A 16,482-nucleotide genomic window follows, 5' to 3' on the forward strand; every position below is an offset into this window, starting at 1 on the left:
AAAATTATACAAAAAGATCATATGTGTACAGACAGAAAAAACAATATATTCGTCACACCAAGTGATATTTCCTGGCAGCTGTACAATTAAACAAGGATCCGAACGGCTCGAATGGGCACGGGAGGATAAATTAGATGTATGAAGAAGGACCATACATTACATACTGTAAGCATAATACATGATTAATAATTCTACATTAACAGAAACATTTATGTACAGACAGGAATGTATAAAAATAATAGCAGCACTATACATTTCCTGGCAGCTGTACATCTCAAAGGGCGTAAAACGGGCATAATACAAAGTTAAAATGTTTTATATACAACATATACAAATCGTTTATGTACAGACAGGTATGTATAAGATTATGACAACACTATACTTTTCCTGGCAGCTGTACATTTCAAAATAAAAATGGCAACAAAAAAGCAAATATCCACATTCTCCAAAGAAGATAATAATATCAAAGCAGTCTTTGAAGATCGGATGTTATATTTTATAAAAATAGGCTTTAGGTATTTTACCCTTAGAAAGTGGTAAAATTTACAAAAAAGTAAAAAATGGCAACAGCTCTGTCGTGAGGTATTGTCGCACGAGCAGGGGGTCTCAGATCTAACTTTCTGATTTGGGAACGCAACAAGGTGATGTACGATGCCCAATCTAACTCGGGTTAGTACAAATTGGTGAGAGGGACGAGACACGTTCACAAGGTAGGATTGAAGCCCCGGAATTAAATTCAGTTCCTTATAGAACTTCACGGTGGCTAACTTACCGTGGACTTTGTCTCGCTCAGCCTTTTTAAAATTTAAAAACGTTTGCTTGATTTCTTTTTTAGGAATAGCGACTGCCAGTTCTGGATCAAGAAAGACATCAATATCAAATAAAAGTTTATACCAGAATTGAATGTATCTCAGCCACTGAATGCGTGACGAGTGGTCCAAACCTATACAATCAAGAATAATCTCTTGAGTGAATCGAGTCTCTGGCTTAGCCCAAATAGAACGCCACAATAAGAGTGGCCGAACGGCTGCTAAGTCAGATATAAACTCGATCCCTACCTCATCGTGGATTAATTGTACAGAGGCAGAAGGAGGGACACATAACAGTCTCTTTAAAAACTTATTTTCATCAATTTGGAGCGAAGGACCTTCACTATGGCCCCACACACCCGCCCCATACAGTGCGGAAGAAACACAGCGGATGTTGTATATATTGATCATATCTGGGATGCTTCTCGATCCAAGTTTAGATGCAAATCGAAATATACTGCTGGTAGTCCGCAACATTTTCAAGCTGATATTATCGAACTCAGAAGTCCATGACCCATTATTGGTGTAAGTGATTCCCAAATAACAGAAAGATTTGACGTATGTCATTTTATCACTATCCAAGAAAAAGCTATGCTTCAATTTGTTTACAGCCTGCCCGCATGACATAACATAGGTCTTGGATTTGTTCACACAGAGCCTCTTATTTTGGATAAACAGCATAAAACTATCGATTAGGCGCTGTAGGCCAATCTGGGTACGGGATAAAAGAACAGCGTCGTCCGTGTATAGTAAAAGTGGGACGGGTTTACCTCCAATCAAAGGGGCATCCGCTGGAATATCAACCAGGGTACGATCAACACAGTTAATAAAAAGGGAAAATAAAAGAGGGGCCAGAACGCATCCCTGGCGAATTCCCCTTGAGACTTTGAGGAATGGGGTGCATTCGCCTAGGGTACCATAACGGACCTTACAAGAGAGTTTTTCGTAAAGCCTGGCTAAAAAGTGGACAATGTCCTTCGGTGCCCCTGACTCTAGCAAAACCTCCCAAAGAATAACATGATTAACTAAATCAAACGCGCTGCTCAAATCAGCAAAACATAAAAAAAGGTTGCCCTTTTTGGCTACAGTATATTTATTAATGATACGGTCCAAATTTACACATTGCTCCAGAGTGCCCATACCTTTCCGGAAGCCATATTGCACTTTTGTTAAAATATTCGAATCAGTTGCCCAGGTTTCTAACCTTTTGAGCAGAATCCTGCTCATGACCTTTACTGAGGCGTCCAGCAAAGAGATCGGGCGGTAATTGGAGGCCTCAGATTTGCTACCTTTCTTGAATAGGGGAATTATAACTGATTGGCCCCAGGAAGGAGGAAAATTGCTTTCTGCCGTGCAGTTAAAAATCCTCACCAGAATAGGAGCCCACAAATTCGGTTCAGCTTTTAGTAAATCAATGGGAACCCCATCCGGGCCTGGAGCTTTCCCCCCTTTACTATTAGAAAGCCCTTCATAACCTTCCTCCAGTGTTACTCCCAAGGGTAGAGGTGTCCAAGATGAAGCCTCGGTAGTTGATACAATTAGGGGTGTCCCTTCTGGATTGAAGATATTAGTAAAATGGATAATCCAGTCATTACATGCAACATAGGAGGTTAGTTCCGGGATACCATCTTTATTGAGAAAAGGGCTGTTAATTGTTTCCCAATAAAGTTTGCAGTTTTTGGTCTCTGCTGCTTCCTTTAACTTGTCCCATGCTTCACTTTGTAAGGTCTTTTTTCTATTGAAGATTGCCATTTTATAATTGACCCTTAGTTGTTTTATTCCGTTACTGTCTCGTGGTTTGATACCTAATGCCTTCTTCAATTCCCGAAGGGCAAGTATACAGGGTTTGTCAAACCATCCCTGCTTCATAACTCTGTTGGATGGAGAAACCTTGGTAAAAATACCTTCAATAATAGTATTAATGGTGATGAATTGTGACAATAGGGAATCGGGGTTAATTACATTTTTTAAACAGTAGCTGATTTGTGTTTTGCAGCTGGTTATAACCTCCCTCTGTTTGGCCATGGAGTTGGTTCCAGACCATCTGATCCTCAGACCATTTGGTCTGATAGGTACTAAGTCAGTGGAACACATTTCTCCTGTCACTAGTGATGTACCATGACCCAGGAGGGTGATACAAATGCTATTATGGTCACTGAGACTTTCCTCTCTAATATACAGGTTGGAAAAGTCTCCTGTACTAGACAACAAGATATGATCTATAAATGTCCCAGCATCCCTTCCTGTAAAGGTGGGGCATATAACTGTCTGAATATTTTTGTTACAGCTTAACAGGTGTAGGTCTAGTTTGGTTAACATTTTATTAAGTATTGAACCATAATGACAATGTGGGAAGTGGAGGAAATCCTCCCTCTCTCCCGCTCCCCCCCATTGGTTAGACATTACTATTCCAAGGCCACAAGGATTCCCTTTAGACAGGTGGCATGGCTGCAGGTTAAAATCCCCTGCCCATATGACATCTACCTTTCTGTTCGAAATGCCCATAACCCTTACAGTTTCCTTTTCAAGGGGGAATAAAATATTCCCTCTGGAGGCGTCAAAGATGTTATTGTAAAAATTTACAATGACCAGGTCAATTCCTTTACTGCAATCAACCCTCACTACCTGGCTGTGGGTTCCCACAGTCGAACTGCTTCTGACTACACAGTTACTCATCTTATTGGACAGAAGCAACAAAAGACCCCCCTTAGCCCTACCTGAACTGGATTTAGTGGCGTTAAGACTATGGGATGAGTAACCTTCTATATTTATTTGCTCCTGGCACCAGGTTTCCTGGAGGAGGATTATATCAAATCCTTCCCCAATAAACCTGGACCAGAAGGGGGAATCTAATTTCCCTGCAATACCGGCAATGTTCCAGGAGATAAGGGTAAGACCGGCAGACTTGATGGTATCATAAGCAGCCATCACCGGCTGGGAAACACAAGGTATGATCGGACTTACCTCCAGGGTACTCACAACTAAGCCAGATCTAGAGACATCAGAGGACGCACTCACTTCGGGACTAATACATGGGGCACCTTTGCATGAGTGTCCATCAGCGAACCCCTGGGTGGTTTGGGTATTACTTATGATAGTATTAGGTGGAAAAGGTTCTGTGGGGCTACCTTCATTTACCAAATCATACCGTAGGTCCGCCCGTCCAACGAAGGGTACACAGTCCGAGATGAGGGCTGCTGTAACTCTATCGTGGGCGGGTAGCATACGTACATGGGGGGACCCTAACTGCTTGATGGCTGGCTGGCTTGAGGGTGATGGGGCACTAAGTCAGTCAACCATCTCTAGACAGTCAAATCTATTGCTGGTGTGGATACCTTGCCATCCATTCCCCATAAGGTGGCCTTTATTGGGGTACCAAGGACGGGGTACCCTTTCCCTGTTCCTGCTCTTTTGTGTCATCCAGGGACCTCCATAATTCCATGCTTGTTCTTGGGGAATAACCCAATTGGGGGGTAATATTGGGGGATGATAATTAAATACAGGTGGATAGAAAAAGGAGAGCCGCTGGGTATCGATTCCCCCTTTCTTCTCCAACTCTGGCCACGAGCAGATATGGTTCACCGAGGATGCGTCTTCGCAAGTAACAATGACGCAGTCCCCCTGAATACTCTTTGGACTCGCCCCCACCCATGATACCCTACGGACAGAAGATATTCTACAGGTATTAGTAGGCTGTAGTGGCCTGTTGATACTAAGCCATTGGAGAATTTTATTCAAGAGGGACCAGGAAGGTTCATCTGTACCTGCTGTAAGTTCCGGGACTCCTGTTAGGATTACCGTAAATGGGAAGACCTCAGGTGGCAGATGAACTGAGCGTTTAGACCTAGGCCCCCTCTTAGCATCTGTATGATTTGATTTTTGGGTCGCCGAGGGTTTGTCTTGGGGTGGCTGCAGAGACACCTTGGCCGCGGTGACGTTGACAGCTGTAGGTAGAACTGCAGAAGAGGGTGGGGTGGGGTTTAGTTGGCTAGATAAATGTAACTGGGGTGTAGGTAGAGGTGTGGATTTGACTTTTGATTTGGAAATTACACAATTGTTTGGGGCAGATAATGAGGTGATTAAAGGCTCTTTAGTTTTTGCCTGTACTTTGGGTGTAACAGGCGTTCTGGGTGGATTAACCGGTGTGGTCCCGGAATTAATTATTACCGGTACCCCTCCGGTTTTGATGGTTCCCACCCTATTCTGATTAGGTATTTTGGTGAGGAGTATGGCAAGTTGCTTTTCTATTGCCATGATACTCCTCTCCAAGGGTTGGAGATGGAATTTTAGTAAGTCCCTGAAAGTAGCGAAAAGTTGTGAGGTATCACTATCAGACAGACTGGGGCCACCCTCTTGGGCATTGTCCAATGTGGGGCATTGCAAATTGGATGGATCTGATGTAGCAGAGTTTTTGCTGGGAGGGGCATTGTTGGGTAGTGGAACAGTAGGCCCTTTCTTTTTGTTGGTGATATGGTTGTCTATGTTGGTATTCCCTTTTTTGTGTGCTTCTGGCTGTTTTGGGACAGCACCTTCTCTATCCCCCCTAAGCTTATTAACTTGTACTGGATCCTGTACCAGGTCTTCGGATAAGATATGCTCAAGGTCTGGGGTTGTCTCAAGGTTCCCAGTCGATTCCAATTCCAGTGACAGATTGGTAGCTGATAGATCTACAGCACTGGGGATGGAATGAACTTGTGCTGTGGTACCGGAGTGTATTAGAATTGGGATAGGGGAAGCTGATGGCAGTGGGGTTAAGGCTGCTGCTATAGGGCCCATCGAAGATCTCCGAGCAATCGCAAGGTCCTGGGACACCCTACGTTCTAAAACAGCAATGTTTTGATTAATGGCCTCAGTTGTTTTAGTAATGAATAAGTCAATAGGTCCTGTAAATGAGGCAGCTTTAATAGCTGTTTTGCTTCTAGAACCCCTAGTCATTGTTGTAACAGTTTAGAGTCTCTCAATCAAATGATCAAATATCCAAAGTCAATGGGCAAAAGTTAGTACCTTTGAGGCAGTATCAGAAGAGAACGAAGCAAGGGGGGTGGCCCAGCCCAGCCTGGATCAGTCTGGAACGGGCTGAAACGGGCCCGCCCTTGGCCCGGGCTTCGCCCGGCGTCCCGCTCGCGTCCCGCGAGACGGTGAGGATGCTGCTTTTGAGCGCCTCCTGGCGCTTGCAGGTGACGCGGCAGGGCGCTGGGGCTTCTGGGGGTTGTAGTGTGGTCCGCGCTCGTCTCCGCTCGGCGGCCCCGCTCTGATGTTAGGAGAGCACAGGGCGGCGGGAGACAAGCAGCGAGGCTTCCACGAGTGAATCACACAACCCCAGGCACTGGACAAACGAAGAGTAGCAGCAGGTCAGCAATTGGCAAAGGTTTCCCCCACTCGACCGTGAGGATGCTGCTTTTGAGCGCCTCCTGGCGCTTGCAGGTGACGCGGCAGGGCGCTGGGGCTTCTGGGGGTTGTAGTGTGGTCCGCGCTCGTCTCCGCTCGGCGGCCCCGCTCTGATGTTAGGAGAGCACAGGGCGGCGGGAGACAAGCAGCGAGGCTTCCACGAGTGAATCACACAACCCCAGGCACTGGACAAACGAAGAGTAGCAGCAGGTCAGCAATTGGCAAAGGTTTCCCCCACTCGACCGTGAGGATGCTGCTTTTGAGCGCCTCCTGGCGCTTGCAGGTGACGCGGCAGGGCGCTGGGGCTTCTGGGGGTTGTAGTGTGGTCCGCGCTCGTCTCCGCTCGGCGGCCCCGCTCTGATGTTAGGAGAGCGCAGGGCGGCGGGAGACAAGCAGCGAGGCGTCCACGAGTGAATCACACAACCCCAGGCACTGGACAAACGAAGAGTAGCAGCAGGTCAGCAATTGGCAAAGGTTTCCCCCACACGACCGTGAGGATGCTGCTTTTGAGCGCCTCCTGGCGCTTGCAGGTGACGCGGCAGGGCGCTGGGGCTTCTGGGGGTTGTAGTGTGGTCCGCGCTCGTCTCCGCTCGGCGGCCCCGCTCTGATGTTAGGAGAGCGCAGGGCGGCGGGAGACAAGCAGCGAGGCGTCCACGAGTGAATCACACAACCCCAGGCACTGGACAAACGAAGAGTAGCAGCAGGTCAGCAATTGGCAAAGGTGTCTCAGAGTCACATTTGAGAGTCCAGGGAGCCCATGACACGAGGCAACTGCAGAGGACAATCACATCTTTCCAAATTGAAGCACCAGTGCTAATTCTTGATTCCATCTCCTTTTAGGTCAAGCCTTGGCAGCGCATGCTGCCCAGGCCTCTGTGAGGCATGCTGTACTGGAGTATGGACTTGAAGCTCCACCCACACTTTTTATTGGCTTGTCTCATTGTCCACTGTCTACTGTAAACTGTGGCTGTTGATTGTTCAAAAGGCTTAGTAGTCCCTCCTTAGTACCGCCTTGTCCCATTTTGTAACCTTCCATGGCGGCACCCTGTTACCTGTATTGTTGCTCCGTAGGCTTTAATTACAACCTCCAAGCACTATCTTCTCAAATAGCTTTGTTCTGCCTGCTGTTGCAGGCAGGACACACTCTCTCCTAACGCGTACAAAAATGTTATAGCACGCATTTGCAATGCAGTAGGTCTTGCATTTCCGAGAGTTTGAGCTATTGGCATTGTAAATGACAATGTTTTTTAATTATCTCGTTTAAAAACAGCACATAAATAAAAGGCATTGTCATTTTCAATGCCAATAGCTAAAACTCTCATAAATGCAAGACCTATTGCATTGCAAATGCTTTTTTGATTTGGAAAAAGGCAATCAAAAGACAGTTGTGTTTAACTTAATTCCAGCAAGATTATCTTTCTCTAAAGTCCTCAGAGATTCTTCTCCTTCTAAATTACTCATATCTGGGTGGAAGACCTCAGCCTTACCTTTCAGAGTCGAATAACAGCAGAGTGTGCAGAGATATGTAAATGTAAATGTAAGCGTATTTGTAAAGCGCTCTATTACCCCGGAAACCAGTGTATCCTGGCGCTGTACTCATACCGCTAGGGAACCGATCCTGGCTTTTCCCCGTGAAATGTGCACTCCTGGGCATCCCCGGGGTGCAACCAGGCATCCCCAGCGCTGTTGGGGAGACTAAGCAAGCTATTGCCCAGAGTTGCAGCGGGGGACTCATGTTCAGAGTAGGCACCGAGGCGAGAAATCAGGTCCAAGGAATTATGAGCCCAAGAACCACCGAGATCAGCCAAGGCGGCCGAGGCGGGAATTGAACCCTGGTCCCGGGCCAGACCTCTGCACCAGGGACTGCCACTCTAACCAGTGAGCCACACTTCTCCTGGCTTACCAAAAGACTTCAGCCTGGCATGGGCCAACCCAGGTAAGGAAGGGGCATGCAGACTATGTAACTTTAAGCAGAAATCCTGACTACACCTTCTGTGTGGGACGTCGTAAAGGGGACCTTACTAAAACCATTTTTTCTGACAAAGGGGCCCCGCACTTACTTGGGGACATCTTTGATATGTTTTTCCCAGTCCGATGTAAGCTCTTTATCAAGGTGTGGAAAATTTGTCAAAGACCTCAGAGTCCACCTTCAATGTCGATCCATTAACTCTCATCCGGTCAAGCATTCTCTAAAACTTATAACTGATTATTGCAACAAGAAACATCTAGCCTTATGGTACGGCTTACAGCACACCTGTTTTTTACGCAGCACTGTCAATCACTTACATCTTAGCCCAGTATCTTGAACTATTGCACTTTCACTACCCTGAATTGAGTTTCATCATTGTTGGTTTCACCCCTTAGTATTTTAAGTGATTTTACCTTAATTAACTTAATTCCCTGGATGTCTGGGGTGCATTCTGAGATTTATTTTTTGAAATAATGTTACTGGTATCTAGTTACACTGGACCTTGAATGTGATGGAGCGAGCTGATGAATGAAATTTTGTTCAAACTCGCAAAGTTAAACTTCCATAACAAATGTAATTGTATTAATAAGCATGTGTTGAAATTATTAATCAACTTAGTTTTAAATGCATACATTCAGAAAACATGTGGGACTAATTTATATGCTCTATGTTGCAAATGCAAGTGTGGAAAATAATAAACTAACCTTGTCTATTGTCTTTGTCAGTATTAAATGCGGCTGTTTAATTAATGGCATGTGCCCATTTGTGTGCTTATGTTATGTTATGTCTTTTCTGTGACAAAAGCTTGTGGAGAATCCTTATGGCCTAAAAGAAGGTTAATATAAATGCTGCTCTGTGTGCTTAGCTAGGTAACATAAATTAATGAGTTAACAATTAGCAAAGGGGGTGAGTAACAGAATGGGTCTTAATTCTCTAATTAATTAATGTTTTGTGTTTGTTTAAATATTAGTTTTCGAATGGGCCTAAGAAGTGGCTGGCAGAGCTGGAAAATGTGAAAACTTGACCAGAGTGAAGTCTTCACTCACGTGCAGAAAAAATAGCTTTTTGCTGAACAATTAAATGTTTAATGCAGAAGCAGTTTTTAGTCGAGTTGTACGTGTTCTTGGAGAAAGGTCCAAGGACAGGAAGTCTGAATTGCCTGCCAAGATTAGGAAGTGAAGTTTTGTGCTTGGGCGAATGTTTCATTTTCGAGGAAGCCAGAAGGATGGAGAATCTAAGAACAATAAGGGCTTATGATGTGCCCTGGACTTGAGTGAATGACATAATGGTGGATTGACACGGCTCATCCAATGACAAGTTTTGATTTATGTAGAAGAATGCAAAATTTAGTTACTGTAGCTAGTTAGAAAGGTATAAAACTTGGCCCATGGGGAGGAGGGAATCTCTCCTCGTTTCCGATTCCTGAAGGGCGTGACGTGCTGTTGGACTCTTTGGCGCACGTAAGGATAGCAGTCTTAAATGATTATTCTTTTTAGGTGAAGTGAGTTTAGACAGGGAGATAGAATTTAGGGAATGGAAACTTATATTTTGTTTTAATTCATGCTAACTGATTTATCATTAAAATGTCAGACTAAAAGTCTTTTCCTTAAAATGATGCTTTCACTTTGCTAATAAACGTTTCTTGATTAAAAATGCTCTTTCTTTGAATAATAAAGTTAATAAAAATTAGATTTTGAAATGACAAGCTGGTCTTGTTTATTCATGTTCTAGTTATCATCAGTTGATCCATTCGCCTTAGTGACTTAATTAAATGTCATATGTTTTAAACCATGGTAAGAAATGATAAACCGCAGTTGTATATAATTGTGTAAATATTTTGTGTATAGTTCTGATTAATTAGGTCACATGATTCAGTCGCTCAAAAATTGTCTCTGGTTTATGGGCCTTGGTAAGTGTTTCATGATTAATGGTGAGTATTGTGGAGAAAGGTAGCGTTGGTGAGACAGTTTTTCATTAGGAGCGCTGGATCAAATGTCAAACCGATAATGAAATATGCCAAAATTGTTATGGCTTTTACTAACTAAACAACAAATTTGAAAGTGCACTAAGGTTACATATCGAAGAGCTTATGCACTAGCAGGTTATCTCATGTATATTTAAATTAATCAGGACATTTACTTACGTGGCCTTAGTGTTAAAACGTACTTATCCTTTTTAACAGATTGTGTACTGGCTAACTACTATGTTCTTATATCATGTAATGGTTTTAATTAACCAAATCATGATTAATAAACTTTGAGGTATTTTTTACTGCCTTCATTGAAATTGCACTTCAGTGAATCTGAACCTGTGTAGTATACGCTGAAATACTTATGATATTTTTTAGAAAAGTTTTGAACATTTTGAGGATATATTTTAATCAACGTTTCTCTTTAAATAGGCCTTCAAAATGTTGCTGGTTTTGGATAGAGATTTCAGTATAGGTGCGAGACAGCAGTTTGATATCGCTGCGGCGACCATCATTAGAAACTTATAGCCCTATTTACACTACTTTTAGAGAACTATAATACGTTTCTGATACATAAAGCAATTAGGACAAATTTGTAAAGTCTCCTTTATACACGTGCCTGTATGGCGGCTTCAGAGGCTGCTGGGCTATAGGGAACCGTAAGTGTGATTTTTTTCTTTAAAGAATAGTGTGAATACTGAGCAATATATGTGTTTTTTCTCTCTCTCTAAGCCATGGCACTGTAGGTTTTCTATACAACGGTATGGAGCCTCGGGTATATGTCTCACTCTGGGGCGGGGGAGAGCAGTAGGCCTCGGTCGTATAGCTGGGCTCACGGGGGAGGCGGGGACACGCGCCCCTCGCTCCGCCCGCTCGGTCTGAGCTCTCCCGGGCATCGTTGGCTCTCGGAGGCCGTGAGTGGTCCTCGGAGTCCGGGGCCTCCACAGCCCCTTCCTGCGCGCCGCGGGTCGGGGAGAGAAGCCTCGCTGCCTCTGCGCCGGACCGGTCTCTCCGACAATGTCGCAAGATGGCGGAGCTTGCGGAGCTGAAGGTAAGGGGAAACCGAAAGCCGGGGTGTGGGCCAGCTCATGGCCGGAAGGGGTGAGAGGAGGCCCTAGAGCCCGCTGCTGCCTCCGGTTTTGGAGACGGGGCCGTACTGTCTGTTGGTGCCACCCCCGGCTGCCGAGAGTCCGCGCGCCACGAAGGGGTTTGAAAGAAATTAGCCCATCCCTACCAACGCCGCTTGCCATTGTTTCCGTTGACTGAATAAGCTGTTCCCAAACTGTACACAAAAGCGCCTCAATCCCCGAGACAGGGTGCCATTGATGGATGAGCGCCCTGAGTGTGCGCGCATGGACGAGACCACCCCCAGTGGGGTGTAGCCAGTGGTAAAAAAAAAAAAAAAAAGTCTTACGTCGCACAGAAAGCTCAGAGTGGTGTCTGCTGTGTACCAGAGATCCTAAATGCTGTTTAGGGGCGAAGAGCATCAGTCATCAGTCAGTGGTGTTCAGTTTCCAAGAAACATGTACAAATTATTTGCCTTACGTACATCTCCCCTACCAAGGTATCACTCTTCAAACACTAACACGCACGGTAGATCCCTCCGGATGCCCACTGTCCATTCCTAAACCTCAGGGAAAATGTACATTATTGAACCATGGCTCCTCCGAAGAGGCTGGAGTGCACGCGTTAATACGTTTCACTGTACAGCGATACTTTATTGAAATGGCTAAACATTCAGCTATCACCATAGTTTGGTTGGTTACAGCAGTGGTTCTTATGTGGACTCCCGCTTAATCATGAATGGAACCTGGGGATGCCCACTGAATAATTATAGGAAATTTAGATCTCCCACTGAGTCATTACTAGAAGCTGGGGACCACAGCATAAGCTTTTTCGAATGAAACCGAAAACAACGCGCAAAAATACACAAACAACAATTCATCAAACAAATGCATGCTTGCTAAAACATGTGTATTTCATTTATAACAAATTAAAAAGAAATCAGAATTTTTGCTTCAGTGGGAAAGTAAGAGCTTTTCTAAATTCGATGTAGGCCTCTCATTGGCCATACTCTATTCTGTTGGCCGATAGGTCTCAACTGAATTTGTAAAACCTTTCAACTCAAATGTAGTCTTTTTTTAACAGTTGGTTAAGAATTAAATAAAGTATTCCATCATGTGGATATTTGTTTGATGAATGTTTTTCTTCTGCATTTTATTTATATTGTTTTGCAGTTCAAATCATAAAAGTTGCTTATTCTGGTGTCCCCACCTTCCACTAATAACTCTTTTTTTTGGGGGAGGGGGTGGATTCCAATAATGATTCAATGGGAGTCCCAGGATTCCAGTAATGATAAAGTGTAGGATCACAAAAGTTTAAGAACCACTGTTCTAAGTAGCCATAGACACACTGAGCCGGTTCCTCAGACCCTGAGGAGTCCCCAGACCACAGGTAAATAATAACTGGTTTACAGCTTTTCTTTTTTTTTTAATGTTTGCGCTATGAGCTTACATCATCATTCAGACCCTGGTGTTCAATAAAACCAGGCTTGTTTTTATTCCTGATTTGAACCTTGATGCGGAAAAAAATCAGAAGTAAAGAGAAGATGATGGAAGGAGTGCTGAAACTTTTCAATTACGCACCCCTAGACAAGAGATCTGAGTTTAATCCATCATTCTTTTGCTCGCTATGCCACTCCAGTTTGAACCCAGCCATATGCAAATCAGTCTTGACCCTGCTCCTCGTGGAACAGTCCAGCCCAAACTGCCAGGCCCTTCCCTGGACTGGAAACAAGCATCCTGGTTCCAGTTTTGGGGTATCACCTCATCAGCCAATCTAGCTTGAATCCAGTGGCACAGCGAGCAAATCAGACATAACATACACCGTTTTCGTGTGTCTCTGTACCTCATGTTTTACATCCACTTTTCCCACCAACGCCACACTAGTGGTAAAGGGCCTTATTGGTCTCATAGGTTTTTGGTGGCTTATAAAGTTTTGCCCTGTCACATTATCTTCACAAGTCTTTTCTATAGAATTGTGTCCCTTTTTAGGTCTTGCATAAGTCAGCAATTGCTCAAGATATCGTATACAAAAGGGGCTCGCCCATTGCTTACCGCTGGTTTCATTGTCACTCTTATTTGCTGCCTCCTAATTGGCCGGTGTGTGCTAGCTTTACTTCCTTCTCTTTCGTGGGGACATGGACCAAGTACTGATTTATTCATCTTGATTAGTGTCCTCCCACTGCTCACAACCTGATTGAGGTACTATTTCCTTTGTCTCCTCTTCTTGCTGCTTTTTTCTTCCTCTGTGGTTCTTCTTCCTGCGTTGCTTTTCCCTTCAACAGTCTCATTATCAGTGTTGTTTCCTCCCCTCCAACCATCCGTCAAAGTTGTATCTTTCCCCTCACTCTCCATTTTTTGTGTTGCCTTTTCCCCTCCCACCCTCCATTGCCCGTGTTGCGTCTTTCCCCTCTCACCCATTTCCATTTTGATTCTCCCCTCTCCCCCTTGTAAACATTTCCCAAATGGAACGCACTTGAAACCCAACTATAAGTGCTCATGCTGTAGCCTGTTTTGAGACGCTGCCATTTTTGTGTCAGTTATGGTTAGCCATTGTGTATTGTTGGTATTCTGGGTATACTAGGCACAAAGAACCCAAATGGTTATTGCACCTACACTTCTTTTTCAAGCAAAATATTTAAAGCAGTTGCCTCAAACATTGGTGGAACTACGTAGTTTTGGATGAACGATCTAGAATTCTTATTCGTATAAGTGGAGACAGGCTGGAATGGTATCCAGAAGCGCCAGCATTTAAGGACAGGACATGGTAATACTGTAGGACTTTGTAATGTTATAAATGACTCATTAAAAACATTGACCTGAAAAATATTGCTCCCTGTGTATAGGATTCTTGAGCTCTTGTTCTCTTCTCCCTTCATTACGCTAAATTCTTTCGACTTTAATCAAACCTTACACTTTTTATATTCATGCTCAACCTTTTTAATTTCCAGTTGGTAAACATGGCTGAGATTTAGCCTCAAATGTTAAAATCGTCTTTCTCTTCATGCAAATTCAGCCACGAACTGTGCTGTGGGAAAGGCGTACTATCAACTTTATTTTGGATTCGAACCCATACTAAATGGGCCTTTGGCTGTCTCTAGCAGGGATGCCACTAGTACTTCTCCATTGTTCACTCTGGTGGGCAGACAGCTCCACTGTTTGCTCCACAAATCATTGATCCCGTACTTACAGTAGAAGAGTCTAAGCAGATGGTGCTATACATACTCCCCAGTAGGCTGTCTGCCGCATTTTCCTTCCCCTTTAGAATGGGTTCCAGCAATGTGTTTGTTGTTAATCACATTGCCAACTGCACCATACCATAAATGGCCTTAACTCCAGGCATTGGCAGATACTGTGTTCTGCACTTTCGCAAGGAGCGCAAACGTGTACATAGTAGTTATTTTCAGTGCCAGGGTCTATTGTGGCAATCTGGGCTTTCAGAAAATAAAAAAAGATTTTGCTTTTAAACCATTTCATTTACTTTTGGTGCAGGCCCTGTAGACCCCCTCCCCCCCCAGCAATTAAGTTTTACAAAAGAGCGCAAGAAAGCAAAACAATTAAGGCCAAGCCAAAGTCAGGCACATTGACTTTGCCAAGGCCTGTTTACTCATTGTGTTTGCACTGCATTTCAAGGGCAGCCCGTAAGATAAATGTCCCAGTGTGAGGAAAGCAACAATGTTTTGACCTTTTCAACCATTCATCATCTTATCTGAGTGGCTTTTCTGGCTACTTCCCTTTTGCACTGGTTAGTTGAAGATTTACACAGCGAATGGTAAGTCTGTGTTGAATAGAATATTGAGTTTCCTGCTTTTAGGTCCTACATCAGCTTTGTGCTTTCGAATTTACTAAACCTATATGTAAAATATTATTAATTATAGTGTTGTCCGCCAGTTGTCTGTTATTGTGCCATTCACATTTTCTTCCACAATCTACAGCATATTGAACTGGGCAGTGGGTCAGCCCAGCTCAGCCGTTGTCTAACTTCACTGTGGTTAATTGCATGCTTCCCATTCACAAGGAGCGCATCCATGCACAAAGTACTTCTGAAGTAGTGCTAATGGCTAATATGGCAACATGTGCTTTTTAAGAACAAAAAAATGTTTTGCTTTACGCTCAGTTGCTTTCCCAACAATAACATTTTTCAAAAATCATGATAAAACAAGCATTGACCAAGCCAAAAGGCTATCAGCCATCACTGGATCTTTTGTCTTTGCCAGTGCTTTATGTTCATTGGTTGAGGGATAGGCAAGGTTTTTTTTGTTGTTGGCCAGTGGAAGGGTACTTTTTGTCGCCTCTTCCCCTCAGTACCAGTACATCAGTTTTTTTCTCCAATCCGATAGTTTTATTCAGTGGAATTTGTGACCTAGGCTTTCCATATTTATCTGAGCTCCCTACTTCTTTGTCCAATCGGATTTAGGTGTCATCTGCTTAGTTTTGGAAGTGACTCTGCCATAGTATGTAAAGCAACAGGAGCATTTAAAAGGTAAACAGTATGCATGGGAGAAAGGGTCCCGGGTAAACACCACATCATCCTGTGTTTCAGTGATTCATTTGATCCAGTAGGCAGTGTACGTTTTAATTGTGCCCAAAGCCATTCCATGGCCTTCTCAGACACCCCTTTTTCTGGGCGATTATTTTCAAAGGCATTTCATGATCCACAGAATAATACACTGTGAAGAGGTTATTAATTGTTGAACCGTCTTGCTTCTCTCCATCCAGGGTGATGAATAGGTTTACTCTGGTATAAGCAAGTGCAATTTCAGTTTCCCCAAATAGGTCTGAAGCCTAATTGGAAGATGTCTGGTTTGAGGTTTAGCTCCTGGTGTTCAGTTTTTTTTGGATAGTTCTCTTTTTCTCTTGAACTTTGCCCGTGTAATGCATATTACATGTCTTGTAGTTCGACAGACCTTGTGAATTTGCTGTAGGTTTCTTCCCGAGGGAAGTAAGGATGCCATCCTTTCTGCTTTGATAAAAAAAAAAAGTAAATCCCTCGGATTAATCACTGGTAGGCATAAATAAATGTAAACTGTTACAAATATATATGGGTTGTCTGACTAACAAAAGTGACATCCTAGCATTAACTGACTTTACATTATGACATTATTCTGTTTTCTCTTGGTTTCATAAAACATAAAAACACATTCTTCTTTGAAAATATGCGTATCCACGTACAATGTTTCTGCTTTATCCTTCAGTGAATTTCCTGTGCTTTCCTTAGACCACCCCCTCCCCCCTTTTGATTGTGCGTTCTGTTGATTTTCACCTTGAGAATGTATCTTTTATGTT

General features: G+C 43.8%; 1 protein-coding gene across 2 annotated transcripts in view; it reads left to right on the forward strand.

Annotated features, from left to right (window-relative positions):
* The window catches only part of PIAS3 (protein inhibitor of activated STAT 3), a 597,438-nt gene that overhangs the window by 274,620 nt on the left and 306,336 nt on the right, over positions 1 to 16,482 (forward strand). Inside the window, exon 1 of one of the 2 annotated variants that reach the window (XM_086945354.1) lies at positions 11,017 to 11,186. The exons of the other annotated variant lie outside the window; for it this stretch is intronic. Within the exon in view, the coding sequence (XP_086801480.1) occupies positions 11,163 to 11,186 (24 nt within the window). The 5' untranslated portion in view covers positions 11,017 to 11,162. Of the gene's footprint in view, positions 1 to 11,016; positions 11,187 to 16,482 lie in introns of those variants that run through there. 2 annotated transcript variants of the gene reach the window in all.

The sequence above is a fragment of the Lissotriton vulgaris genome, chromosome 12, assembly GCF_964263255.1.
Source record: "Lissotriton vulgaris chromosome 12, aLisVul1.2, whole genome shotgun sequence".
Classification (NCBI taxonomy): domain Eukaryota; kingdom Metazoa; phylum Chordata; class Amphibia; order Caudata; family Salamandridae; genus Lissotriton; species Lissotriton vulgaris.